General features: G+C 43.6%; 1 protein-coding gene across 1 annotated transcript in view; it reads left to right on the top strand.

Annotated features, from left to right (window-relative positions):
• The first annotated feature begins 2,198 nt into the window (after positions 1 to 2,198).
• MPP4 (membrane palmitoylated protein 4) overlaps positions 2,199 to 27,373 on the top strand; it is a 56,571-nt gene continuing 31,396 nt past the window's right edge. Inside the window, exons 1-11 of the mRNA XM_025404770.1 lie at positions 2,199 to 2,333; positions 6,257 to 6,435; positions 7,283 to 7,404; positions 10,624 to 10,701; positions 13,857 to 13,937; positions 15,162 to 15,293; positions 16,271 to 16,352; positions 18,210 to 18,295; positions 19,804 to 19,875; positions 20,337 to 20,533; positions 26,098 to 26,162. Coding sequence (XP_025260555.1) covers positions 6,357 to 6,435; positions 7,283 to 7,404; positions 10,624 to 10,701; positions 13,857 to 13,937; positions 15,162 to 15,293; positions 16,271 to 16,352; positions 18,210 to 18,295; positions 19,804 to 19,875; positions 20,337 to 20,533; positions 26,098 to 26,162 — 994 coding nt within the window. The 5' untranslated portion in view covers positions 2,199 to 2,333; positions 6,257 to 6,356. The remainder of the gene's footprint in view (positions 2,334 to 6,256; positions 6,436 to 7,282; positions 7,405 to 10,623; positions 10,702 to 13,856; positions 13,938 to 15,161; positions 15,294 to 16,270; positions 16,353 to 18,209; positions 18,296 to 19,803; positions 19,876 to 20,336; positions 20,534 to 26,097; positions 26,163 to 27,373) is intronic.

Here is a 27,373-nt window from a genome sequence, read left to right as displayed (position 1 = left end):
CTCTTTATTTTTTTTTCCTCCTAAACAGATTGAGGGAAAGGAAGGTAAGGCTTTAAAATTCTGGTTAGAAACGTTAGATATTATCTCCTAGTTGTAATGTTTTCTCAAGAGGCCTTTCCATCTTGCTGCTGCCTCTACCAGAATGTGCCTGTCCACTGTTGGAAGGGGACCAACCCTTAAAGATCCGTTTATGTTAAATACTTTGCATTTACATTGGAGATTGTTTTGAGTTTCTGAACAGACACGTAAATAACCACATTTGGCTGGTAAAGACAAATTTACAGAATATCTGACTCTGGGCGGGGGTGGATAATATGTGGAAATGGACAAACAAAAACTTTGAGACAAATTGACCCACTGTGAAGTTTTCCAATGATGATAGGCTGTCTCCGTTCTAGGAAAAGCCGTGTTACAATTCATCCTTTTACAGATGAAATTGTTCGGTTACTTTGGATTCTTCCTACTATATGCTTTTCAGATAGCATATTAAAATTATAAATTTTGAAGTGTATTGGAAGAAAAACCCTAAATCTCCAGGCCAATGTTTGTAAATAGAAGTCCCCGGCACTCCTGCAGCAGTTTACAATGATCATTCAGATGCGTAATGAATGCTCACAGCAGCCCAAGGACACAGGTGTTATCCCCATTTCCCCCCATTTTTCAGACAAGCAGTGACCAAGATTTGCTCACTGCCGGAGCTGGGACTCCAGCCTAGAACTTCCCTACTCCCTACTTCTCTAGAAGTCCAGTGCTTTTTGCTACTACAGCTGACAGAGATGTCATTTCATAGCTGGTTATGTATTGAAAGTTCTTAAAAGTGAGTTAAAAATGAAAATCGTATTGAAACAAGTGCTTTTCACAAAATATGCTGTACTCAAAACACAAATGTGTCACATTCCCAGCTTGTGTTTTCATCTATGAGGGAGAGATAAGAAAAGCCATGTGTTTCATGTGGGTACAAGGGCTGATGACCCTCTGATAATTGCCATTTGGTCTCTACCTTTTGCCTTGCTGTCAGCAATACCTTCCTCTCCTTTTTGCAATATCCCCTTCCAAATGCTCTTCCCACTGAGCACTCCCTGCAGTATTAAGTTTTCAGATAAAGAAGTAGCTCCTATCTGAGATCGAAAACGCTATTTGTTAAGTTCAGAACAGTGGCTTAGGAGGGGATTGACCAGAAGGTACTGTTTTTGATGGGCTTCTGTTATTAGCTGAAGAGTCTTCAGTTGTTTTCTCACCATAACATGAGAGATTTAATAAGGATAGTAGGTTATTGGATTATTTCCGGTCCCACCACATTTTTTTTTCTTTCATTAAAAATGCTATCTTTTCTTGTGGAATGTCTGTCATCTTGAAATAATCAACAAAAAATTAGTGTTTTCTGCTGTTAACTGTGTGTTAGAAATTTGAGAGAAAATACTAGAATGTAGGTTTGAAAATGATATAAATTAGACTTCAGTTCAAGGAATACTTAAGAAGATTGGTAGCAGGAAAGGCTTGTGAGTAATTTAGTTGTTAGGCTGGGTTAGGCATCTGTGGATTACATCAAAGAGGATGTGCAGAGGTTTTATTGGGAGCAGTGAGGTGACTTTGGCAGCCAACAGGCCACTAGTATCTTCTACTAACGCTTTTGTCTGGATAGGAGCAACATTGCATGTTTACAGTCTTGCAGGTAAGAGACCTTGGCAAATAATCCTCAGTTACCAGAAGATGTATCCTGTAACTGCCTAGCTTGCCTGTCAGTTTTTAATAGCTAAAGATATAAATCTGGGTAATCTAACTCAAATGGCTTAGTTTCATTGTAACTCAAATGATATGGGGAATTTTATGATCTTGAAAGAGCAGGTTTTGCTTTGAGAAGCCATTTCTTAAGTATGGAATAATGAGTTGTCAGGAAGATTGAGTACAGTGGGCATTTGCCCTGGTCCTAATCAGCAGCATTTGGACCCAGAGGAAGCCAGCTATTTTTGTAGGGGCCATTTCTCATCATTACATTTTCAAGTGCTTTTTTAGGGTTTGTCTAGTAAAAAGCATTATTTTGAAAAACAAGCATAATAAGGGTAGGGGGTTGTGGCATTTCATAGTACATTTTTAAAAGCTAATGGAAATACTGATTTTTAAAACAAGATTTAGGACAAATTCCTTAGGAGTCAGTCACACTAATGCATCTTCTGAGTCAAGAACTAGCTATCCTCTCTGTGTACTCAGTCCAGAATTGCATGTGGTGGGGTGCTTACTTCTTTGCAGAATCAATCAAGAATTCTCACTCTCAAGATAGCAGAAATAGGTAAGTTTCAGCTGACAAATCTGGTACAGAAGTCATGGAAAGGAAGGCAAGTCTTTTACGAGGCATCCGCATCTTTCAGGACTAGGGAAACAAAAGAGGAAAACTTGATTTTACTGCTTGTTAACTCTACTGAATACCTCTTTGAATGTCAGTTTCCTTATCTGTAAAACAAAGGTTTTGCATTTGGTTATCTCTAAGATCCCCTTCTGCCCCCAGTTTTAAAGTTTGACAGGGAAAGAGGTTTAAGTCACGATACCAGGGCAGGGAGGAAAGGAAGGGAGGGCACAGGCCTCTGGAGTTCAGCTGCCTCCCACATCAGGATTGAAGTTCCAGCTGCTGGCCACTGCCTTGAGGGAGGTGTCAGCCTTTTACTTCTGGATCTTGGCCTCTCCTTGTTCTACCCCTTCCCAACAACAACTGAACATACCGAGTGCTTGCTATGGCCCAAGCACTGCTGCAGGTGAAGCTGCAGCATGAACAAGATTTTAAGCAACAGCTCTGCTCCCCAGGCCCTCTGCAGACAGTATATCTGCAGGAGACAGACACTAAGTGAGCCAATGGATATGATAACTGGCAAAATGAGAAGTGCTATGAGGGAAAGAAGTTGCAACTGTTTTCTTAGCTACCTGGAGGGAGGGAAAATCATTTTCTGGAAGTTTTTTTCTAGGAGTTTTGTCTTACCTTTGGCTGCCATAACAAAATACCATAGACAGTGGCTTAAACAACAGAAATGTATTTTCTCATACAGTTGTGCAGGCTGGAAGTTGAAGATCGGGGTGCCAGCATGGTTGGGTTTTTGCGAGGGTTCTCTTCCTGGCTTTCAGATGGCCGGATTCTCACTGTGCCATCACCTGGCAGGAAGAGAGAGAACACGTGAACTCTGATGGCTCTTACACAGACACTAATGACATCATGGGGCCCCTACCTCATGACCTTAACTAAACCCAGTTACCTCCCGAAGGCCTCATCTTCAAATACCATCAACAATGGGGATTAGGGCTTCAACATCTGAATTGGGGGTGGGGACACAACCTTCAGTCCACAGTAAATTTGTCATAGGAACCTGAAGATGACCAGGCAAGCACAGTTTTTAGAATTTACATAAGTTGTAGATTAGTGTAATTACTGTTTTTGCGTCTGGCTGAGAAACTTTGGGTCAAAACGAGCCTTTTAGAATATATGAATTAGTTATCTAGGTAGCCCTGAAGTTGGCTCTAGATTTATTAGAAGCTATTTTAACTATTGCATTCACTCAAGAAACCACCGCCTATCTGTGAAGCACAGTCTATCTGTAAAGCTCCCTCACAATAAATTCATCTCAGAAATTTGTAGTCTCTCGTGCATGCCCCCAACTGCCGAATGGGTAGGCCTAGCTTAGCACAGTCATTCGGACATTAAATATGATAGAAATGTGGTCCACCTTAAACAACAGTTGGCTTGTTTAATCTGCACTGCTTCACCAAGGACGTGTGATTTGTGAGATGCTGGAGGGGAACCAATTGTAAGAGTCAGCCTGAGTGTCAGCCTCATCTGTCTACGCTGACTTTTGTCTGCTCTCTGGCAGGCACTCCGTCTCCCTTTTCAATTTGCTACCCTGGAAGTGCTCCCCTCCAGGGAGGAAGATGAGTCAGATTTGCAACTGTGATGCTAAATGATTCAATAGAGGCGAAAACGCAGAACAGAGGAAAATGCATGGTTTAATCGGACTCAGTTGCAAGTGGGCAGGGTAGGTGATGGAGGGCAAGTCAAAAGCATAACGATGTCAAGCTTTGGTAGAACCCAGCAAACTGGAAGACTTCAGGAGGATTGGAAAGGAATGTGTACGGGAAAGTTGTCTGAAATGCCGGGACAGCTTTCTGTGTTGCTCTTCTCACTGCCTTAGAATTTAGAGTCAAAATAATAATAATCTCTTCTTCTTTTAGATAGCCTTCCTGGCTTCAACCCACAATCTATCTAGATTCTAGACAGTGGTTCTCAACCCTATCAGAGTCAATATTCCAGTCTTTAACAACTAATTTGAAGAGTTCCTTTTATAACAAAAACCTTAATTTATTCTTTATCGTGCTACTCTAACAATGTTGTTGGTCCCTACCCCTACCGCATACCCCTTGGTGGTTACCATTTTGGTGCACTCTGGGCCCACTCCAGCTGCTAGCCCCTCCAAGCCCCTCTGAAGGTATGCATGTTGCATGCTGGAAGAGCCAGAAATAATGCTCTCTGGGAAGAAGTCTCAACCTGTTGGCTCTCAACAGGGCCCAAGGGAGTGAGGGTATTTATACACCAAATTTGCCATTGGTGTATAAGAACCCTCATGTTGCCATTGGTGTATAAATACCCTCACTCCCTTGGCCCGTGTTCCCCCGTGGGATTAGGCTCTAGTTGCCCACAGTGGTTACTTCTTGGTAACAACCTATTACTGGCTTTTTCACCTTCCCTGCCTCAATACCCTACTCCCCATTGTGTATTAAACCTGTGCAAAAGTGTCTTGTGTTTACATGTAAATAAAAGTTTGTGTCTAGATTCAGATAACTACAGGGTTTTTTTTGTTTTTCAGTGACATGAAAGTTCAGTGGGACATTTGAAAGTTATACAAGGCATGAGGCGATTCTTCATTGTGTAGGGCAACTTGTAGAAAACTTTGCTTCAAGAGCAGTAGGCATGTTTTCTTTGCCTGTGTTTTCTTAATCCCTTCCTCTCCTACCCTGCTGGCTGAAATGTAGATGTGATGGCTGCAGCTGTAGCTGCCATCTTGGAGCAGGTAGACAGAACCATACTACATCCTAGGGTGGCAGAGCAGTGAGCTGGAAGGAACCTATTCCCTGAGAACTTCATGGAGCAAGGCTGCCCTATTAGCCCTGCATTCTCTCTGTCTCTGAACTTTCACATGAACAAGACTATAAAATACTCTGCTAAGCCAAAATTATTTTGGGTTTCTACTTCTTGAAACTAAATCTACCTAAAGCAATATCAAAAATAAACCTTAAAATAAACATTTCAAACTAATTTTCAAAGACTGGTATTAAATCTGATAGGGTTAAGAAAACTGTCTAGGCCAGGTGTGATGGCTCACACCTATAATCCCAGCACTGAGAGAAGTCAAGGTGGGAAGATTGCCCAGAAGTTGGAGACCAGTCTGGGCAACATAGTGAGACCCCATCTCTACAAGAAGTTAAAAATTAGCTGGGTGTGGTGGCACATACCTGTGGTCCCAGATACTCGAGAGGCTGAGGTGGGAGGATCGTTTGAAACTAAGAGGTCAAGGATGCATGCTATGAGCCATAATCACTGCACTCCAGCCTGAGCAACAGAGTGAGACCCTGTCTCAAAAAAAAAAAAAAAAAAAAAAGGAAAAAGAAAACTGTCTAGACGCTATACAGATTGTAGGATTGAGCCAGGAAAACACTCTAGAAATAAAACCAAACAAAACAAGAAAACAGATCATTACAGTGTTGTCTCTAAATTCTAAGAGTGTGCCTCAGTAATAACCCATAATTCATGCAATTGTGACCAGACCAGCTAGTCCTTCTATGAAGAACTATAAGGTGCAATGAGAGGAAATTGGGGTACCTGAGTGCAGCTGGTCCACGGAAGACTTTTCTGAGCTCTAGGTAAAGTCAACTGGGTAAAGAGGTGGAAGATAAATAAATATAATATTTGTCATTTATTTTTTAAAAATGGGTAGGGATGGTTTCCAGGAAATCAATTCTTGTCAAAGGCTAAAAAAATGTTTTAAAACATGGAGTTAGGGGGAGCATTTTATGCAATAGTCATTTTCTCTTCCACGCTGCTGGTGATGGTACGTTATGCACATGTACCCTACAACTTAAAGTATAATAATAAATAAATTAAAAAAAAAAAAAAAAAAAAGAGTAGGCACCACAGGGAAAGACTGTGTTTCATTTGATGTGTATCCCAATGTGTCGCACAGGGCCTGACTTCTGAGGAAATGCTGTTGAAAATATATTCCAGTGTGCTGAGAGCTGGTGGCCAGTGTGACTGAGTGAGCTGTGTGCCGTGTATTGACCTGCTTCCTACTCCTGAATTCCTTTTGGAAGCTCCGGCAGGGAGGATGATACAGTCAGACAAAGGAGCAGATCCACCAGACAAGAAGGACATGAAGCTTTCTACAGCCACCAATCCGCAGAATGGTATGTGTCACCAGGGCCCCTTTTCTAGACCAGAAAGTAGTATCACCTCTGACATGTGATCAAATCAATAGGCAGGAATCCTGACAGACTTACTGCGATCCCTATGAGGATCTTGTACGTTTTTGGTTGCACTACTGCCCTAACAGTGATAACTTTAAGAGCAAATTTCAAGCCAGGAAGGAAATGAACAGACATGGTGGATTCAAAACCTTTTTTACCCTTATCCGACAATGTTTTATGTAAAACTTAGAACTTCTTAAGATGTTCACATTCAAAATATCACTACAACACTATAAAAATAATGTAAAAAAAAAATAGAACATTCACTAAAATCTGTTTAGACCCTTTAATCAGGAGAATACTGAGCTTTGCATTAAAAATCTCTTGGGAATTAGAATTTTTCAATATCATTCTCAGTCAGAATTTTTTGAGAGGATGAAATGACTCTTATGTTTGAGTTAGAGAAAGAGGATACAGAACACAACTAGATAATTTTGGGATAAATGACAGTCTGGTAAGATAGGGGAGGGGAAAGCAATCATTTTCCTTTCATGACGTCTTACATCTGCACATCACGATCTATTATTTTACTCAATGTTAAGAACACTGTGACAAAGCTAGCACCTTCTCATCTTGGGCAAAGAAACTGGGTTTTGGATAGTTATGTGACTTTGTGACATTCACATAGTTAAGAGGTGGAACAGGGCTTGAAGTCAGATCTTTTGGTCTGAAATCAAGTGTCATTTCCACTCCTGGTGAGACCCCATGGCATGCCCCAGCTGTCTGAGTTGCCTTTCACATTTACACCTGCACCTGCCACCCCATCTCTGCTCTCTTCCTTTCCTAGGCCTCTCCCAGATCCTGAGGCTTGTGCTGCAAGAGCTGAGTCTGTTCTACAGCAGAGACGTGAATGGAGTGTGTCTCTTGTATGATCTCCTCCACTCGCCGTGGCTTCAGGCTCTGCTAAAGGTGAGTGCTGTTTGCTCGGAAGCCTTTGCTTGCTGAAGGGGTTGTGGGGAGTGTGTAGAAAAATGACTGTTTCAGTCCATTCAGGCTGGATAGCTGAATAGTTTATAAACAACAGAAATTGTTATCTCACAGTTCAGGAGGCCAGGAAGTCCAAAATCCAGTCGGCAGCAGATTCAGTGTCTTTTGAGGGCTCCCTCTCTGGTTCATAAATGGTAACTTCTTGCTGTGTCCTCACATAGTGGAAGGGGCTAGCCAGCTCTCTGGGGTCTCTTGTATAAGGGCGTTAATTCCATATTCATGAGAGCAGAATCCTGATGAGCTATCGGCTCCCAAAGACCTTACCTTTTTTTTTTTTTTTTCTTTTTTGAGACAGAGTCTCGCTCTGTTGCCCAGGCTGGAGTGCAGTGGCGCAATCTTGGGTCACTGCAAGCTCCACCTCCCAGGTTCACGCCATTCTCCTGCCTCAGCCTCCCAAGTAGCTGGGACTACAGGTGCCCGCCACCACACCTGGCTAATTTTTTGTATTTTTAGTAGAGACGGGGTTTCACCATGTTAGCCAGGATGGTCTCGATCTCCTGACCTCGTGATCTGCCTGCCTTGGCCTCCCAAAGTGCTGGGATTACAGGTGTGAGCCACCGTGCCTGGCTGACAGAGTCTCACACTGTTGTCCAGGCTGGAATGCAGTGGCCTGACCTCAGCTCACTGCAACCTCTACCTCCCGGGTTCAAGCGATTCTCCTGCCTCAACCTCCTGAGTAGCTGGGATTACAGGCACCCATCACTATACTCGGCTAATTTTTGTAGTTTTAATAGAGATGGGGTTTCATCATGTTGGCCAGGCTGGTCTCAAACTCCTGAGCTCAGGTGATCCGTCCGTTTCAGCCTCCCAAAGTGCTGGGATTACAGGCATGAGCCACTGCACCCAGCTGGCCTTACTTTTTAATATCATCACCTTGGGTTAAGGATTTTAACGTGTGTTTTGGAAGTACACGTTCAGATCATAGCAACTACTTACCCAATGATGTCACTTATCAACTGGCAGGAAATTTCAACTTGGAAAAAGTTCTCAGAAGGCAACTCTCAGAGAAGAGCTACACAAACTTCTTAGCTTGGGAAGGAATTAACTTAGGTGGAGAAGAATACGGTAGCCCCTTCCTTTTCTCCCCACAGCTCTTTTTCTCCCAGAGGCCCCCTGGAATCACAAAACAGCCACCACAATGGTCACTGGCAACACTGTATCAGCTGGCTGCAACCGTTTGTCCTTGCAGCAACTCTGGATACATCAAAATGCTTTTAAAAATTATTTCTCTTTGTCTGTTAAAGTTACAAAGTAAGATATCTACAGTTCTGTTTAGGTACGCTAAAATATCTTATTCTGAGAAATTTCTTCTGGCCCAGTGTGATGGCTCACACCTGTAATCCCAACATTTTGGGAGGCTGAGGCAGGTGGATCACCTGAGACCAGCCTGGCCAACATGGTGAAACCCTGTTGCTACTAAAAATACAAAACATTAGCCAGATGCAGTGGCATGCACCTGTAATCCCAGCTACTCTGGAGGCTGAGGCACGAGAATCACTTGAACCTGGGAGGCAGAGGTTGCAGTGAGCCGAAATTGAGCCACCCCACTCCAGCCTAGGTGACAGAGGGAGACTCCATCTCAAAATAAATAAATAAATAAATAAATAACTTAATTAAATAAAATAAAGTTTATTCTTTTTTTAATTTGGCTAAAATTCCATGCACTATACAATAGCATCTAGTAGACAGTAGAAAAATAGATAGTAGATGCTACTACTATAATTTTGCTGTTCTGAACAAATGTTATTAAGAAAGATCCTTTTGAAGTTATTTTTTGGGATATGGGTATTTCCTTCACTTAAGTGTGAAATGTGGTCCGTCTTATAATGCATGTTAGTATTATACAATAAAAGTGGCAACATCTTTGGCATGAACAAAGAAGTACTCTTCACAGCACTTGTTATAAAACACCTGATTTCTATCAGGCATTTTCCCACAGGATCAGCTAAGATAGGAGTTTTAATTTCATGGTGGGCATTGTCCTTGCTCATCACTGCTAGGCCCTTGGTGAGTCATCCAATCAGCCTTCATCACTTCCAGGTAAACTTGAGTGCGGGCCCTGAGACACAGCAGGGAATCAGCATTGTCACAGATCTGGATAGAAAAGGCTGGGGGCTCAGCTGGCCCCTTGGGCCTTATTTCTTCATCTGTAAGAGAAACTCAATTCCTAAAATAAGATCAAGGGCTGCACTGCAGAACTCAGCAGGCTTTGGTGTCCTCAACTCAACCCTAGATCTTGGTGTGGAAAAAAACTACCAAGGGTCTGCAGAGATGAAGTTGGAATTTTTAAAAAATGAACGTGTATGGAGAATTAGGAGAGGAATGGGAAACAGCCCCAAAGAGCAAAGTGGAGTACAGAGACGCACATGTAGCACACCTGCCTCTTATTCAGAACCTTCGGTGGCCCTGAGCCATGCAGCTCACATGCTGCACAGGTGCCCAACACAGGGGTCCTCACAGGTGTCTGGTCCCAAAGAGCCCCTGCTTTAAGATGTTCCTTTATGCATCATCTATAAATCCCTATTGGTTTCAGCCCTGGACACCCTACCCTCGCTCTGTTTAACAAAAGTAAAAGTTTGAATTTCTACTTTTTTGTTGTTAAGACAGAGTCTTACTCTGTCACCCAGGCTGGAGTGCAGTGGCACGATCTCAGCTCACTGCAACCTCTGCCTCCCAGGTTCAAGCGATTCTCCAGCCTCAGCCTCCCGAGCAGCTGGAATTACAGGTGCCCACCACTACACCCAACTAATTTTTGTATTTTTAGTAGAGACGGCGTTTCACCATAACAGCCAGGCTGTCTCAAACTCCTGACCTCAAGTGATCCGCCCACCTCAGCCTCCCAAAGTGCTGGGATTACAAGCGTGAGCCTGGCCTGAATTTCTTTTTATTACTGAAATGCTTGGGGAAGATCAATTTCCCAGTAGCAGCCAATAATTAAGCCTTTGAAGCATTGGGGCCACCAAATTCGAGTTCATTTATCTTTAGCAACTAGAGGCACGACTTACTAAACACCAACACACACCATGCAGTTTGGCTGTTGGTGCAGTTGCCTGGGGTGTTTCTTCCCTTTCAGAGTCTTCAATCCAAAATGGCAACAGTCGTATTATCAGTATCAAGTCCCCCTCCCTTGTCCTTCTGCAGATTTATGACTGCCTCCAGGAGTTTAAAGAAAAGAAACTAGTTCCTGCCACACCCCATGCACAGACGTTATCCTATGAGGTAAGGAGGTTTTATTCCACAGAATAGTAGAGCCCTGATGTGGTGCCATTTTACCCGCATTGCTAGTTTAAATAAATTAAAGGTTCTAAGGAAAAGTTTTATTGATGACTATAAAATAATTTAATATTTTTAATAAAATAAATAAATAATAAATAATAAATAAATTAAATAAAATAATAATTTTTTTTTGAGACGGAGTCTTGCTCTGTCACCCAGGCTACAGTGCAGCAATCTTGGCTCACTGCAACCTCCGCCTCCCGGGTTCAAACTATTCTCCTGCCTCAGCCTCCCCAGTAACTGGGATTACAGGTGCCCACCACTGCATCTGGCTAATTTTTGTATTTTTAGTAGAGATGGGGTTTCACCATCTTGGCCAGGCTAGTCTCGAACTCCTGACCTCGTGATCCACCCGCCTTGGCCTCCCAAAGTGCTGAGATTACAGATGTGAGCCACCACGCCTGGCCTAATAAATGTTTTTAATTGAACTTTAATATAAGGAAGAACTGGCTGGATATCTCCCCAAATTAAAACACTTCCCCCCCCACCACCACCTACATCATTTTTAGCATGTGTCCATTTCTTTCTTTGTTCCTAAATCTTGTACTCTATTTACCCTACATAAACAGGGTAATGTTATAGTAATAATTCTCAGGTTTACATCTCTAGCCTGGAGATTTCCCCCCAAATTCCAGTCTCAAATATCCAACTGCCTCCTCTCCATCTTACTTGGATGTCTAATGGACTCCTCCAAGTTCACATGTTCCAAACTGAGCTCCCGATCTTCCTCACCTGCCAATCACCCCCACCCACTCTTCTGGGAGCCTTTTCTATCTCAGAAATGACACCTGTGTTCTTGCAGTGCTCAGGCCAGAATCTTAGGGGTCATTTTGACTCTCTTTCTCTGATACCTCACACCCAATCAGATAGCAAATCCTCTCAGCTCTACTTTCAAAATATATCCAGGATCTCACCAAAATATATCCAGGATCTCACCACTCCATACCATCATCATCATCTCTTACATACAGAATTGCAAAATCGCCTCCTGCCTGGTCTCTGGTGTCCACTCTTGCTCCCCTATAGTCTACTCTCAATGCAGCAACCAAACATATCCTCTTTGAAAGCAAGTCAAATCATGTCACTTCCTCACTAACACCCAAACCCTTCAAATGACTTCCCATCTCAGAGTAAACACCAAAGATTTTTTTTTCCAGAGTCTTGCTCTGTCGCTTAGGCTGGAGTGCAGTGGCAAGATCTCAGCTTGCTGCAACCTCTGCCTCCTGGGTTCAAGCGATTCTCCTACCTCAGCCTCCCGAGTAGCTAGGACTACAGAAACCCACTATGCCTGGCTAACTTTTGGTAAACACAGGGTTTCACTGTGTTGGCCAGGATGGTCTCAAACTCCTGACCCTAAGCCATCCACACGGCTTGGCCTCCCAAAGTGCTGAGATTACAGGTGTGAGCCACCATGCCTAGCCTAAACACCAAAGTTCTTACATAGCCAAACACTATCAAGCTGCTCTTACCTCTTTGACTTCACACTTAATGCTTTCCCCATTCACTCTTCTCCAGCCACCTTGACTCCTTGTTGTTGTTTAAATTCATCGGGCTAGGTGTGGTAGCTCATGCCTATAATCCCAGCACTTTGGGAGCCTGAGGCAGGCAGATCACTTGAGCCCAGGAGTTCAAGACCAGCCTGGCCAACATAGCAAAACCCCATCTCTCCTAAAAATACAACAACAACAACAAAAATTAACTGGACGTTGTGGTGCATGCCTGTAATCCCAGCTACTTGGGAGGCATGAGAATGGCTTGAACCCAGGAGGTGGAGGTTGCAGTGAGCTGAGATCACACCACCGCACTCCAGCCTGGGTGACAGAGTGAGACTGTGTCTCCAAAAAAAAAAAAAAAAAAAAAACAAATCATCAGACATGCTTCTGCCTGGGGCCCTTTGCACTCGCCATTCCCTATGTCAGCAAAGCTCTTGCCCAGGTATCCACCTGATTTGTCCCTCATCTCCTTCCAGTCTCCACTCAAATGCCACCTTCTCAGTGAAGCTTTTCCTGGTCACCTGTCTAAAACTGCATCCCCTCCTAGCACTCCCTAGCCACCTTCCCTGGTTTATTTTTCTTCTTAACACTTGTCACCATCAAACAAAACTATTTTACTTACATTTTCATTTGTTATCTGTGTCTCCTCCCTAGAGTGTAAACTCCGTGAGATGGAGATTTTTGTCAGCCGCTGCTGTTTTCACAACACCTAAAACAGCACCCAGCACATAGTAGTGTTAGTAAATGTTTGCCAAGTGAATGAATAGATATAATCGATTTTATTATTTATTGCCCAAACCATACTAAAAGAAACAGCAAAAAAGAAAGAAAAAACTTCTACTCTCAATTCCAGTAATCAACAACTCAAATTGTTCTCAGTTGTCCACAGGAAAACACGTATGTAATATTTTATTCAGTTGAAATCCCAGTGAATGGAGGTAAACCTTTGTAAACTGCTTGTTTTCATTTGACTGTAGGTAATGGGGCTGACTAAAGTCTTGAAAGGTCTTATGTCCTCTGAAAGCAGGTCTATGCCTAAACCATAGCAGAGAGATCAGAATTTTTTTCTGCTTAGCACTTTTTATTGTAACAAGCATTAAAATTGCTAAGCAACTGATACTCTAAAAGAGAAATTATGATTCCCATTTTCTATTTGAAGAATGGAGCATCCCATGGGATTAAGCTCTTTGAGTTCCCCAGGTACGTTCCTAGAGAAACTCATACAGCTTCATAAGCCTGCAAAGCATTGACATCAGCAAACAGCTATTATATTTTAGAGGCACTAGAGGAAAAATGCCTTGGTTCATATGCTATTACCAAATTGTTACATCCTCCATGCCTATGTGCCAGGACTGGGGCATTGGGTTTAGATCCATCTCAAATCTTGAATTCTATTTGTTATATTAAAGTAGCAATTTTAATGAATAAAGAAGGATGGTAGGCTTTAATGGATGGCTTTAAAGATGAAAAAGAAGGCTCCAATAATAACTTTTTAAAGGTCAATATCATGTTAGTCAGTATATATGTTATCCAGCCAGGGTGAGGTTACGTAGGTGATAAAGATTTTTTTTTAAATTTCATAATGTATGTTTTTCCATGAACCAGGTAGTGGAGTTATTACGTGAAACCCCTACTTCCCCTGAGATCCAAGAGCTGAGACAAATGCTCCAGGCTCCACACTTTAAGGCAAGTGCCCGCTAAAATAGAAAAGACGTCCCCATCTGGCACATAGACAAAGTTGGGAAGGAGAAATATATGTGATGGAAAATGTTCTCTCTGAATAATGTTCTATTACTGTACATGGGGACTGACCAACAGATTGTACTTAAATATGTGGGACTCAGATGTGACTAGCTCAGTGTGGTCAATCATGCAGCCAAGCCTGCTGTGTTTATGAGGAGGCATCCAGAACTTTCCATGGTGCTTTGTTTCCCCTACAAAGCTATTGCCCATCTAAAAATCTTGGGTAGCAAACAGGGAACATTCTAGTTTTAGAGAAATACCTTCATGCTTCCTTTCCAAAGTGGGACTATTTTAAGTTTTAGATAATGTGTGTGGAGGTATTTAGAATATACAGTATAATGATGATTATCCCTGTGAGAGGGTTTATGAAGAACATTTGATTGCAGAACAGAAACCTATCTCTTAGTACTTAGAGATTTGAGACCAATTTATCAATAAATTAGAACTTTAAGAGAATGTCTGCATTTGGAGTGCTGAAATTTATCAGTCAAAAATTATAGTTCACAACACAACCACCAGTCATCAAATATCCTCAACGGCACACACTACTTAGAGAATTTTCTGAGTTCCAACTAAATTCTGTCTACCAATCTCAGTCAGGGCGGCAAAGTGACAGCTTCCCCACCCCGTGAAATGAAGAATTTAACCTAATGGGCTAGTCAAAGAAACTCTTTGATCATAGCTTATGATCAAAGAGTTTGATCATATGAACTTTTCATTCTATACCACGAGCGCTTGAGTGTTACTAACAAATTAAACCAGCAAGATATTTTGATTACTGCCCTTCATTCTACCTTAATTAGGGAAAATATTATAAAAGTTGTTTTGTAGTTCAAACTCCACAGGGGCATCACAGATTACATGGGCTGCCAGGAAATAAGAATGTCGTGGCATAATACATTTTAGCAGAAATGAAAGAGTGTATTGTGCATTGCTTAACCTCTCTGTGCCTTATTTCCTTATCTGCAAATTGAGGACAATTAATGTACCTGCCTCATAGAATTATTGTGAGGATTGGATTAATTCATATAAAATGCTTCGCACTGTGTCTGGCATGTCTGTATTGATGTTTGTTGTTGTTGTTATGTCTTAGTATTGAGTCACTATCTTCTAGAGGGGCTTGGCCCATGTGTGACATTTGCTCACCTTTTCCTTCCCTGTGCCCAGGCCTTGCTCAATGCCCATGACACGATAGCTCAGAAAGATTTTGAACCCCTTCTCCCTCCGCTGCCAGACAATATCCCTGAGAGTGAGGAAGCAATGAGGATTGTTTGTTTGGTGAAAAACCAACAGCCCCTGGTAAGGAAATCATTTTTTATATTTCCATTTAGGATATGCTTAGGTTAATTGTGAACCAAATTATATCTAGTGGTTACTTGGGCAGTAGTCTTCCCTGCGATCACATATACAGTGATAATAACAGCTGTCAACTCTACAGGTTTTGCCTGTGGTTTCAAACATATTACATGTCATGGTGTTTTCTCTAAGGAAAGATTTCAGCGTAGTGTTTTTCTTTTGTGAAAAGTAAGATGAGATTTATAAGACATTTTTGTGAGAAATAAGACGTACATATTTTATTTTAATATTCGGGCTGGGCGTGGTGGCTCATGCCTGTAATCCCAGCACTTTGGGAGGCCGAGGTGGGCAGATCACGAGGTCAGAAGATCGAGACCATCCTGGCTAACACGGCAAAACCCCGTCTCTACTAAAAATACAAAAAATTAGCCGGGCGTGGTGGCGGGCGCCTGTAGTCCCAGCTACTCGGGAGGCTGAGGCAGGAGAATGGCATGAACCTGGGAGGCAGAGCTTGCAGTGAGCCGAGATTGTGTCACTCTGCTCCAGCCTGGGCAACAGAGCAAGACTCTGTCTCAAAAGAAAAAAAATTTGGCTTTCTGATCTATGCGTGTATTTTACTCAATTCCAATGCATTTGCCTGTCTCCTCCTATAATAATGAGAATCTAAGGAAGGCATTCATTTGATTTTCTAAGAGGTTTTAATTAGGTTTTAATCGTGGGAGGTTTCTGTATCTTTGGAATAATCTAAATATTCTTTTATGTTTATGTGGTTGGAATGAGACTGCTGGAAGCCAAAGTTGAATGGCCTTTCCTTTGTGATGGCATGCTATGACTGCCAGGCCACAGGGCACTGTGTAGCCCCTCTGTCCTGGTTGGCATGAATAACCTCGTTTGAAAGACCAGAGTGCACTGATTGAGGGAAGCCACCTGAAAAATGGTCATGTTAGGTAACAGAGGGATCGTGTCTATTCTCTCTTCAGGGAGCCACCATCAAGCGCCACGAGATAACAGGAGACATCTTGGTGGCCAGGGTCATCCACGGCGGGCTGGCGGAGAGGAGTGGTAAGCTGGAGCAGCCGGGATCGAGTGCTACCAGAAAAACGGGAAACCCTTGACTGTTTAGGCTTCTTTCCAGAGAAATCCCTCTTTCTTAACTTGGTTCAGGGCTTTAGTGAGTTCCGTTGCTTGGATAGAAGCAGTAAAGAAAGAAGAAACAAATATTCCAAAGAATCTTACTCTGCTCCTTCACTGAGTCCTTCGCATTCTAGGTACCACATTAAAGCCATTCTCATGGCAACCTCAAAGGTAAGTATTATCATGCCATTGTATAGATGAGGAAACTGAGGCTCAAAGAGATTACGAAACTAACTTGCTCAAAATTACACCGTTTGAGTCAGGATTCAAATACAGATCTGCCTGGCTCTATATTCCCACCTTTTCCTCTGCACTCTGTCCTTCTACTTTCAGAAAGGCATAGCTCTTTCCCATCTTGAAATGCCTTTGGCTCACACGTTCTACCAGTTAACCAGGTTGTCATCCTTTCACTGCTGTCCTTCTTTAAACTTTTTTTCTTTCTTTTTTTTTTTTTTTTAGACACGGTCTCACTCTCACTCAGGTTGGAGTGCAGTGGTGTGATCATGACTCACTGCAGCCTCAGCCTCCCGGGCTTGAGCAATCCTTCCACCTCAGCCCCCCAGTAACTGGGACCACTGGTGCACACTACCATGCCCAGCCAATTTTTCTATTTTTTGTTGAGATAGGGTCTCACTAGGTTGCCCAGGCTGGTGTCAACCTCCTGGGCTCAAACAATCCTCCTGCCTTGGCCTCCCAGAGAGAGCGTTGGGATTACAGGCATGAGCCACCACACCTGGCTACTGTTGTGTTTCTTAAATGAGTGATTCTATACATCCTTGCTACCCCGAAGCCCTAAAACCTGGCACATGCTTTATACTTCAACATTCTCATTGTAAATACCAAGGATTTCCTAGTTGCTAAGTCCATTGGCCCTTCCTTCCTCCTCAGTTTTGTGTGTGTGTGTGTGTGTGTGTGTGTGTGTGAGAGAGAGAGAGAGAGAGAGAGAGAGACAGTCTCACTCTATCACCTAGGCTGGAGTGTAGTGGGGCAATCACAGCTCATTGCAACCTCTGCCTCCCAGGTTCAAGCAATTCTCCTGCCTCAGCCTCCAAAGTAGCTGGGATTACAGGCGTATACCACCACCCCAGCTAATTTTTTTTGTATTTTTAGTAGAGACAGGGGGTCGTCATGTTGGCAAGGCTGGTCTCAAACCTCTGGCCTCAAGTGGTCCACCCACCTTGACCTCCCAAAGTGCTAGGATTATATGCATGAGCCACCACACCTGGCCCCTCCTCAGTTTTATTTCCAGTTCTTGACCACATCTGATGCTGTTGACACCTTTCTTGAATTTTTTTTATCATCCTTGGTTTCTGTTCTGTGACATCATTCTGCTTCTTCTCTCAACTGTCTGACAACTCCACTGTTTTACCTCACATTTGTCAGATCTTAACTTAAACCCCAAGTTTCTCCACATTTTCCCTTTTGAAGAATACCTACCCCATTTTCTTTTTGTCATTGACTTACGACCCTGACATCTTTGTTTTTAGTGCTATTTTCTTACCAGTGTTCTGGTTCCATTTTACAACATCAGACTAGCAAAAATAAAAGTATTACCATCAGTCAATGCCAAGTATTTGTGACAAGGTAGAAAAATGGACTGCTCACACATTTCTGGGGGCGACGTAAGCTGGAATAACCAGTTTTCTTTTCTATTATTATTTCATATTAAACACTTTTAGAGCATGCTTGGATTAGTGAGTTTGTTAAATAACTATTGAGGTAGCTACTGCTATTTTTATCCTACTTCTTTGTATCTTTCTTTGTTTTGTGTTACTGTCTGCCTAGGGTTGCTCTATGCTGGAGACAAACTGGTAGAAGTGAATGGAGTTTCAGTTGAGGGACTGGACCCTGAACAAGTGATCCATATTCTGGTAAATCTTTTTGCTTTTTTGTTAATGATTTGTATAAATGCCAAGGCTGAACTGGGCCCATCAAGCCTGTGTGTGTGCACTGGGATGTACCGGGGACTTGAGTTCTCTTGGCAGCTTTCTCCCTCCAGGCTCCCAGACCTTGTCTGTCACCCATGTCACTTACTGACCTCCCTCCTCTACCCTGAGAAGTTCTGGTCCTGGCTGGAAAACTCCCCTTCCCAAGTTGCTCCTTCCTTCTTCAGCCACGGGAGGACTGCCAGGGCCCCCAGCCCAGCTCCCTCATCACCTGGTTTGCTCCATTGGAAACTGAGCCTGGGGTGGACAGAGTGAGACTTTGTAGGAGAGTCTGAACCTGAGCAAACCACTCCTTCCCCCACTAACACTTTTCTACAGCTGAAATGTTTAACATCTTCCTGGAGGGCAGCTTTGGGAGAATAAAGGAGTCACCAGACAGCAGCATACAGGGAGGGGACATCCTTGGTGACCCGCCACTGTTCTTGTGGTTGGAGCTAAGGATTGATAACCTGATTCATGAGCATTTGCTCTCCCTCAGGTTCCTATTCCTGCCCTTCAAACCATTCCCTGAATCGCAGTTCAGCTGTTAACAGTCATAGCAGCATGCCCCTCCCACCTCCCCCCATGCACATCCCCGGTGTGGGGACTAGGTTGATTACTATACAATATACTGGATAGATCAGTGGTTCTCAAACTGGGTTCCTGCCAGGATTTCATAGCAGTGGCTTAGAGAGTGAGGTGAGGAGTGGTGCTATGAGACAAGCACGTAAATCCTTTGTAAGACACTGCTGCAAGATTCTGTGTGGTGTAGAAGGTGCTGCAAAGGAAGCTTGAAGTACTAGAAATCACAGATGTGCATGGCTTCTACCCCCTGGTGCCAGCTGTGATGTTGCCCAGGACAGTGGGATTATGAAATTCCTGAGTACAAACAGGGTCTTAATCTCTATATGTTTAATGCCCGTCGCAGTGCATGTAACAGGAATTCTTCCTTCCCCCAGTCTGAGAGCTCCCTATTTCCACCATGAGTTTGGAAAGTTGTCAGTTCTCCCAGAAAACTTAGGAGCCCCTCTTCTTCCCCATCAGACTGGGGTATCTGGTGTAGAAACAGGCATTCAGGAAATATTTACTGAGTAAGGACATGAGGAGGGAAATTCAGATGGAGATCCTGTCTCTCCCTAGGGCCTGTGTGAGGAAGACCTTGATAGGTGGGGTGTTTCTGTTTCAGTGTGGGGTGGGAGGGTCCCTGGAAGAGGCCACCTCAGTGTGGCTTTTAACAGACCAGTGACCCCAGAACCCCACAGCAGGGCAGATGTAGGGGTAATTTGCTTCCTAATTTCCATTTCTGGATGGTGACAGCTGCAGAGCCCTTGAGAAAGGCTCTTGGGGGATGTCACCATGAGACCTGGATACATTGCACTGTAACTCTGTCTACCGAGCCCCAGTAACCCTGCTAGCTCCACGATTGCCATCCTTTCTCCTCTCTCATTTTCCAGGCCATGTCTCGAGGCACAATCATGTTCAAGGTGGTTCCAGTCTCTGACCCTCCTGTGAATAGCCAGAAAATGGTAAGAATTTACTGAGTCTTCAATCTCACACACAGTAAATCCCCAAGTAACAGCAACTAAATATGATGCATAATAATCCTATCCTTTGTACTGTGTTGGACCTGGGCTCAAGACTGTGTTGGGTATTTTTCAATACTGATGGCCCAAGAAGCAAAATGAGTAAATGAGTACAGTATAAGGAGATGGGATACTAAGAAGTCAAGAAGCAACATCAAAAATTGTGAACATTTGAGCTTGAACTTCTCTAAGCTAAGAGATTCTGTTCCCAAAGATGCTTTTTATCATGGTACTTAGGCTCAGGAGGCAAGTTCTCTTTTTTGGTGAGGGTGGAGAGGAAAGATAGGAGTAGCAGGTCGAGGAGTGGGAGAAATGGTTTTAAGTCATGATGGCCCATGGGCAAGGGTTCTTCAGATGGCACCATTAGGCACGTTCTGATAGCATCATTATGCACCTGCCATCAGGTGTATGTTCGTGCCATGACTGAGTACTGGCCCCAGGAGGATCCTGACATCCCCTGCATGGACGCTGGATTGCCTTTCCAGAAGGGGGACATCCTCCAGATTGTGGACCAGAATGATGCCCTCTGGTGGCAGGCCCGAAAAATCTCAGACCCTGCTACCTGCGCTGGGCTTGTCCCTTCTAACCACCTTCTGAAGAGGTAAGGAACGTCAGCACTCCTGTACTCAGGGCTGAACCATAAGGAAACAAAATGTTTTTCTTGGGCTTCTGTTACCACAGTTAAGATGAGATAAAGAGGGACAAGCAGATGAATGAGCACACACACACACTGGTTTATATATCCAAATGTCAACTTATTGATAAATACTAAGCATCTTAAATACGAAGGAGACAAGAATAATCATATCAGCTAGAAAACAGGGAAAAGTCTTGGGAAACTAAATTAAACTTAAAAAGTGCTATGGCCTGAATGTTTGTGTCCCCTCCAAAATTCGTATGTTGAGACCTAATCCCCAGTGCAATAGTATTAAGAGGCAGGGCCTTCAGCAGGTGGTTAGGTCATGAGCACTCTGCCCTCATGAATGGGATTAGTACCCTTATAAAAGAGGCCTGAGGGAGCTTATTTGCCCCTTCCACCTTGGGAGGACACAGCTAAAAGCCGCCATTTATGAGTCACGGAGTGGGCCCTCCCCAGACACTGCATCCACTAGCTCCTCGATCTTGGATGTCCCAGCTTCCAGAACTATGAGCAAATACATTTCTGTTGTTTATAAGTGACCCAGTTTACTGTACTTTGTTATAGAAAACTGCACAGACTAAGACAAAAAAGGATTCATCTTTCAAGGCTCAGTTGAGACCTCAGTTACTAAATTTCCACCTACCACCCTCACCTTATGTTACTGAGGTTTGATGAGCTACCAAGGGAGGGCGTACAAATAGAAAGAAGCAGCAGTCCCAGGCTCAGCCACTGTTAAGAGATCAGGAAGGAAAAATGGAACCAGTAAAGGATATTGGGAAGGAATGACCAGTGAGGCAGAATGAAAATCAAGACTGTATGGGGTCCTCATCAGCTATAGCACCTTCTGCTAAGAAGGCTGAGAATTGACCATTGGATTTAGCAGTATGACAGTCATTAGTGATCTTAATAAGAGCAATTTCAGTGGAGAAGTGGGGCCAAAATCCTCATTAGAGTGGGATTTGAAGAAATGGATGAGCGTGGGAAACTCTTTGAGACATTTTGGGATAAAGCAGAGCAGAACAACGGAGAAATAGCCAGAGGGGAGAGTGGAGTGGTGTGAGCAAAATGTTTAGATGCTGTAAGTAATGGGAGTCATCCACCAGGGGAACATTTTGATGATATGGGAGAAGGAGAAGAGAATTGCTGTTGTCGATGTCTTTGAGCGGGCAGAAGGAGATGTGCTTTAGTATCAAGAAGAGGGCTTGGCCTGCCCTGGGATCATAAACAGCTCATCCTTAGAAATGGTACCACAAGGGAAGGCAGAGTATGGGGCACAGCTGAGCATGCAGCATATGGCAGGCGCTTGTGGAAGTTCTCTCCTAACTGTTATTTTCTCAGTGAAATGAGGAACCATAAGCAGAGAGCAGGGTGGGGAAGGAGGCATTGGGAAGGAGAGAATAGAAAGCTTGAAAAGTTTCCATGCGAGTTGGAGACAAACAGATTAGGTAAACACAGTGTGATCAGCATTCAGGGCCCTCTTAAGTTAAAGGTCACACATCTGAAGTGCTTCTGGGGTGCGGGTCCAGATTAGACGGAGGGTTGGATTTAGCAGCAAATCAAGAGGGGGCCAAGAGACAGATGATAAGGATGGAGTGTGACATGTAAGCTGCTTAGGAGGGAGTTGAGGAAATGAAACACGTGAGGATTGGTGAGAAGGAAGTAAGATCAATGGATTGCAGGTCTTTATGAGGTCAACAGTGTATTGGGGCTGGGAAGATGGGAGGTGTTAGTAGGAGAAAGGGATACTGGAAGTTAAAATTAAGGAGAGATTGTTGTTGTCGGTACTGATGAGGTCTTGGGTATAACAATGGGAGGAGGTGGCTGAGGTTGAATGAGTGAAAGGTTATTGGAAAAGAGGAGATCAAGCACCCACTAGGCCAGCGTGCTGAAAGGGACATTTGTATGTGTGATAAAATCATTGAGAACTGTGACAGAACAGTGTTGAGACCTAAGAGCGAGCAGGAGTGAGCTGGTGATGGCTACCAGAAAAGTAGTGGGATGATATTCAAAGCTGGGGGCTCCTAGGAAAAGGAAGAATAATCTGGAAATGGCAGTGAGAAGCAAGGACACACCCCCACCTCCAGGCCCAGTGGAAGGAAGGCTATACACAGGGATGTGCTGGAGCCATCTGAGCCATCTCCTCACACACCCACATTCGGTGAAGACGGGGTGGTAGCTTGAAATCAGCCACCGTGAGAGCATCAACACTGCAGAAATCAGCAGAGGCTCCGAGTCAGGGCTCCCATCCCCCAGAGCTATTTCACCAGCACTGCACTGGGAGTGGGAGAGGAAACATCCCCCTCTTGAAGGCTGCAGGGGAAGCAGACTGCAGGGAGAGCTAGGCTGCAGTTAGAGCAAGAAGAAAGGGCTCAAGGAAGAGGCGGAGATCTAAGAGAGTTTGCTGAAGATTTGCTGTGAGTTCCAGAGAGCGTGGGTGGCTGGCAGGGGTCTTATAGGGATTAAAGCACAGGGGATAAGGGGTGACCTGAGCTTGGGGGCTGAAGGACATGAACAGGGATAAAGGCCTAATGAGATTAGTCCTCATGGTTTCAGGTCAGAAAGTGGTGAGGGGGGACCAGCAGGGGTCTTGCAAGGAGCACACAAAACCCAATTATGGGTTTATTGGGGGAGCACACACAAATAAAGGATCATAGGAAGTTCTTATGCTGCTTTTAGTCATTGCCACATGAAAACCTAATATTAAAATAAGAAATTAAACAATTTCATTTAGAAGCAATATGTCAATAGCAGAGTCTACGCAAATGTCTTGTTGGGGACAGAATGATGGAAGGCACCTCGGGTTCTCCTGAATCTCATTCAGAAAACCAGGAGGCACATTGGAGGACTGGAGGAGGGTGTTGAGATTAAATCCACTGCCGCGTCTGCACAAGAGGCCTGTCAGAAGCACAGGCTGATGTGGCTTTTGAGAAGTCAGTATCTCTGAGCCTCAATAAATGGGGTCTTTGATATCTACAAACAATTTTTCTCCCTTCCCATTTCTCCAACTTTGCTGTGAGTAAAAATGAGCTGGGTATTTTGTAAAATACAGATTCCCTGGCTCTGCCCTCCCTTCCCTGATTCAATAGATATGGACTGAGCCAGGAATCTGCATCTTCACCAAGCACCTCAGGTGCTCAGGGTAAGTGGTATGAAGAGCAGCATTGTGCTTAAGAATAATGAATGAGTGCATAAAATATTTTTTATGCTCTTTATAAGAGTGACAGATTTGAATGCAAGTAGCTGGGGGGGTTGTTTTTGTTTTGCTTGTTTGTTTGTTTTTACTTTCAACAGGTAGAAAATTTATATCTGATTTTAGAAAACAGTAAAAGAGTGAGGAGGAAGGCTTCTCCAAAAAGGGCATATTGGTGGAAAATAATACCCAGCTAAAGGAGTTTGGAATGACTATATTGCAAATTGGGGGAGTTAGAGTTGATGCTTTGTACCAGAGTAGCAAATATTTTTGGCTAGTGGACATGACTTTCCGGTGAGAGGCCCCATTCTGCTGGAGTTTCCACCAGAGGGAACATGTGAAGATGTTAGGATATCATTTTGTAAGAATAAAAAACCGGGAACTCCCAGAGGACAAAGGCAAGGGTAAAGCCTAGAGAGGAAGCTGACAGAGAATGAGAGACACAGAGACAGAGATAGAGAGAGATCAGACTATCCGGTAATTAACCATGAAGTAGCCAAGGAAAGGTACAGAAGGTTAAAAAACAGGAAACACAATATTAAAGAGTTCATCACCTAACTCGGAATCAAGAATCTTGGCTCTGGCCTGCATGTGCTGTGAATTAAAGTACCTTAATTATGCAGAGAATATTTCTGGAAGAATGCACAAGAAACTGAGCAGAAGGAAGGGAAGAAGCCTTACTTTTTTTTTTTTTTTTTTGAAATGGAGTCTTGCTCTGTCACCAGGCTGAATTGCAATGCCGTGATTGCAGCTCACTGCAGCCTCGGCCTCTTGGGTTCAGGCGATTTCCCTGCCTCAGCCTCCAGAGTAGCTGAGACTACAGGTGCGCACCACCACGCCTGGCTAATTTTTGTATTTTTAGTAGAGACGAGGTTTCACCATGTTGGTCAGGCTGGTCTCGAACTCCTGACCTCAGGTGATCTGCCGACCTCGGCCTCCCAAAGTGCTGGGATTACAGGCATGAGCCACCACGCCCGGCCTACTTTTTTATACTGTTAAGATTTTTACTGTGTGTATGTGTTATCTCTTCAAATAATTAATGAATGAATTAATGAATGCCCTGCATGTCCATGCTAATTGAGTTTACAGTAAGGTTTCATGTATCATTTAGTCCTCACAATGCCTCAAATGCACTGAGCCCCATTTCATAAGTGGGGAACTAAGTTTCAGATGTTAGGAGATTTGTCCAAGATCCTGTGGAGGGGAAGCACGCCTGGAACCCAGGTCTGTTGAATCCCAGTCCATCACTTTGTAGATTATAGGATAGATGCCTCCTGCTGCTAATTGTTCAACCTCCGCCACATTGCTTGACTTCCCTGGATCAGTTTCCTCATTTCTAAAGTGAGGACAGTGGCTAAATTGGCCCTTCATAAACTCTCTTGTGAATTAGAATCACATGGAGAGTTTGATTTAAACACGCAGATGCCCTGGCCTTATCTTCAGAGAATCGGAGGCAGGAGATCTGGGAGGCCCAGATTATCTACATTTTAACAAACACCTCAGATGTATTCCAAAGTTTGAGAGATTAAATTAGAGCTTCTTGCCTTTAGCATGCATATGACTTACCTGGGCTCTTATTAAAATGGAGATTCTAATTTGGAAGGCTTGGGGTGGGGCCTGAGATTCTGCAGGTCTCACAAGCTCCCAGGGAAAGGTGATGCTGCAGTTCCGGGAATACAAAGAACAGTGTCTTCAAAGTCTTCTCTTGCTCCAAACTTCACAGTGTTGAATAAAGAAGGAACAACTTTGCTTAGAAAGTTGCTTTGAAGTAGGCAAGGCAAGGAAAACCTGCCCAAAGGAATTGCTGGGGGACTCAAGGGAGGAGGAACAAGTCAACAGAGGTTTCAGGTGCCAAGAAAAGGTAAAGCCTTGCCCTCGAGCCCAGGGGTGATTCTAGAGATCAAGAAAGGAGCAGAGTCATCTAAAGAAACTGTAGAGAGCTTGTAACAGCCTGGGAGGGAAACCTGAACATGTCATGAGAATTCAAAGGAGACTGCAGAGACAGGCTAACATGCCTGAGAGGCAGCTTAACACGGGTCATTTACCGAAACTCCATGTGCAAACCTGTGATCATGGGCGAGATTGTCACTCTAAGTATTTGTTGTTCTGAAAAGATCCTGTGAGGCAGAAAAAGAGATGAGAGAGCCTATATGTTTGGAAAATTTATTTGACAATGCATTTGGAGAAGTGATCACCCTTTTCACTTGGGTGAAGGCAGCAGAATTCTAAGAAACATTCTGTTTGTCATTGTTCTGGGTCTGTTTCACCTCGGTTAACTGGGGTTGGCTTTTTGTTTTTTGTTTGTTTTTTGTCTCACGGTTCCCCACCCCCATAGGAAGCAACGGGAATTCTGGTGGTCTCAGCCATACCAGCCTCACACCTGCCTCAAGTCAACCTTATGTGAGTATTGCAACTGCCCGACAGGTTCTCCCTGTTTGCTGCACAAACGAAGACCATGGCATTGCAGTAAAGAAAGAGTCTAATTGATATGAGGCTGGCCATGCCACGTGGGAGATGGAGTTGTTATTTAAATCAATCTCCTTGAAGGCCCCTAGATTAGGGGTTGCTCAAAGGTAGTTTGGGGAGGGAGTGGGGTGGCTATTCAATGGGCACTTGCTGCTGATTGGTTGGATCAGAGATGAAATCATAGGGAGTTGAAGCTGTCCTCTTGCACTGAGTTGCTTCTGGGTGGAGCCACAGAAGCCATTGGTTGGTGGGTCCAGATGGAGCCACAGGTGTCAGACATGAAAAAACCTAAAAAGATGTCACAAAAGGCCAATCTTAGGTTCTACAATAGTGATGTTATTTGCAAGAATTATTGGGGAAATTGCATATCTTATGATATGCAGAATTCACCTTAGCAGAATTCAGGCTCCTCCCACTAACCTGAGGGTCTCTCATTAGCTTTATAAAGGTGGCTGAGTTTTAGGGGAAGGCCTGTTATCATTTAAACTATAAATAAAATGTCTCCCAAAGCTAACCCTGGAATGAAGGCAGCTTGAAAGCTAAAAGCAAGAGGAGCTTGGGCTATGTTGGATCTCCCCCACTGCCATAATTTTCTCACTGATGTAATTTTTACAAAGGCAATTTCAGTATGTGGCTACCTCAGACCCAGCATGTGCATCCTGAGGGAGCCTGCTTCCTCCCTCCCAGGACTGGCTTCCTGCCCAGGAGATCTCTAAATGTCCCCACTGCTCCCAGATAGTCTCCCTGGCAGCCAGCTCTCTGAAGTCCTACCATTGACATTCGTTCTTTGGATTTAGAAGAGTTTTCAGTTAATGAAAATGCATATGTTTTTATCTTGGTGACACCTGAAGACATTCCTCCCCAAATTGAGGCCCTCCAAGATCTCCGCAGCTCATATGTGCATTATATATGACTGCAAGCAAGGCTGCATAGCTACACATATACCTTCATTTGGGTTCTATCAACTTAGAGGACTTAATCTTCACACTGTACAGAAGCACTGATTAACAATTGTGCATGCCTTTGGTGAATAAATATGGGATGGAATTGTTACTTAATGATTGCAGTTTGATTGCTAGACATTATTATTGAAGCAGTTGGGGAGTGGTGAGTAAAGGCTCCATGGTGGCAAATGCTTGATTAAA

This window comes from Theropithecus gelada, chromosome 12 (genome assembly GCF_003255815.1).
Source record: "Theropithecus gelada isolate Dixy chromosome 12, Tgel_1.0, whole genome shotgun sequence".
Lineage (NCBI taxonomy): Eukaryota > Metazoa > Chordata > Mammalia > Primates > Cercopithecidae > Theropithecus > Theropithecus gelada.
This window is presented reverse-complemented; position numbering and strand designations above follow the sequence as displayed.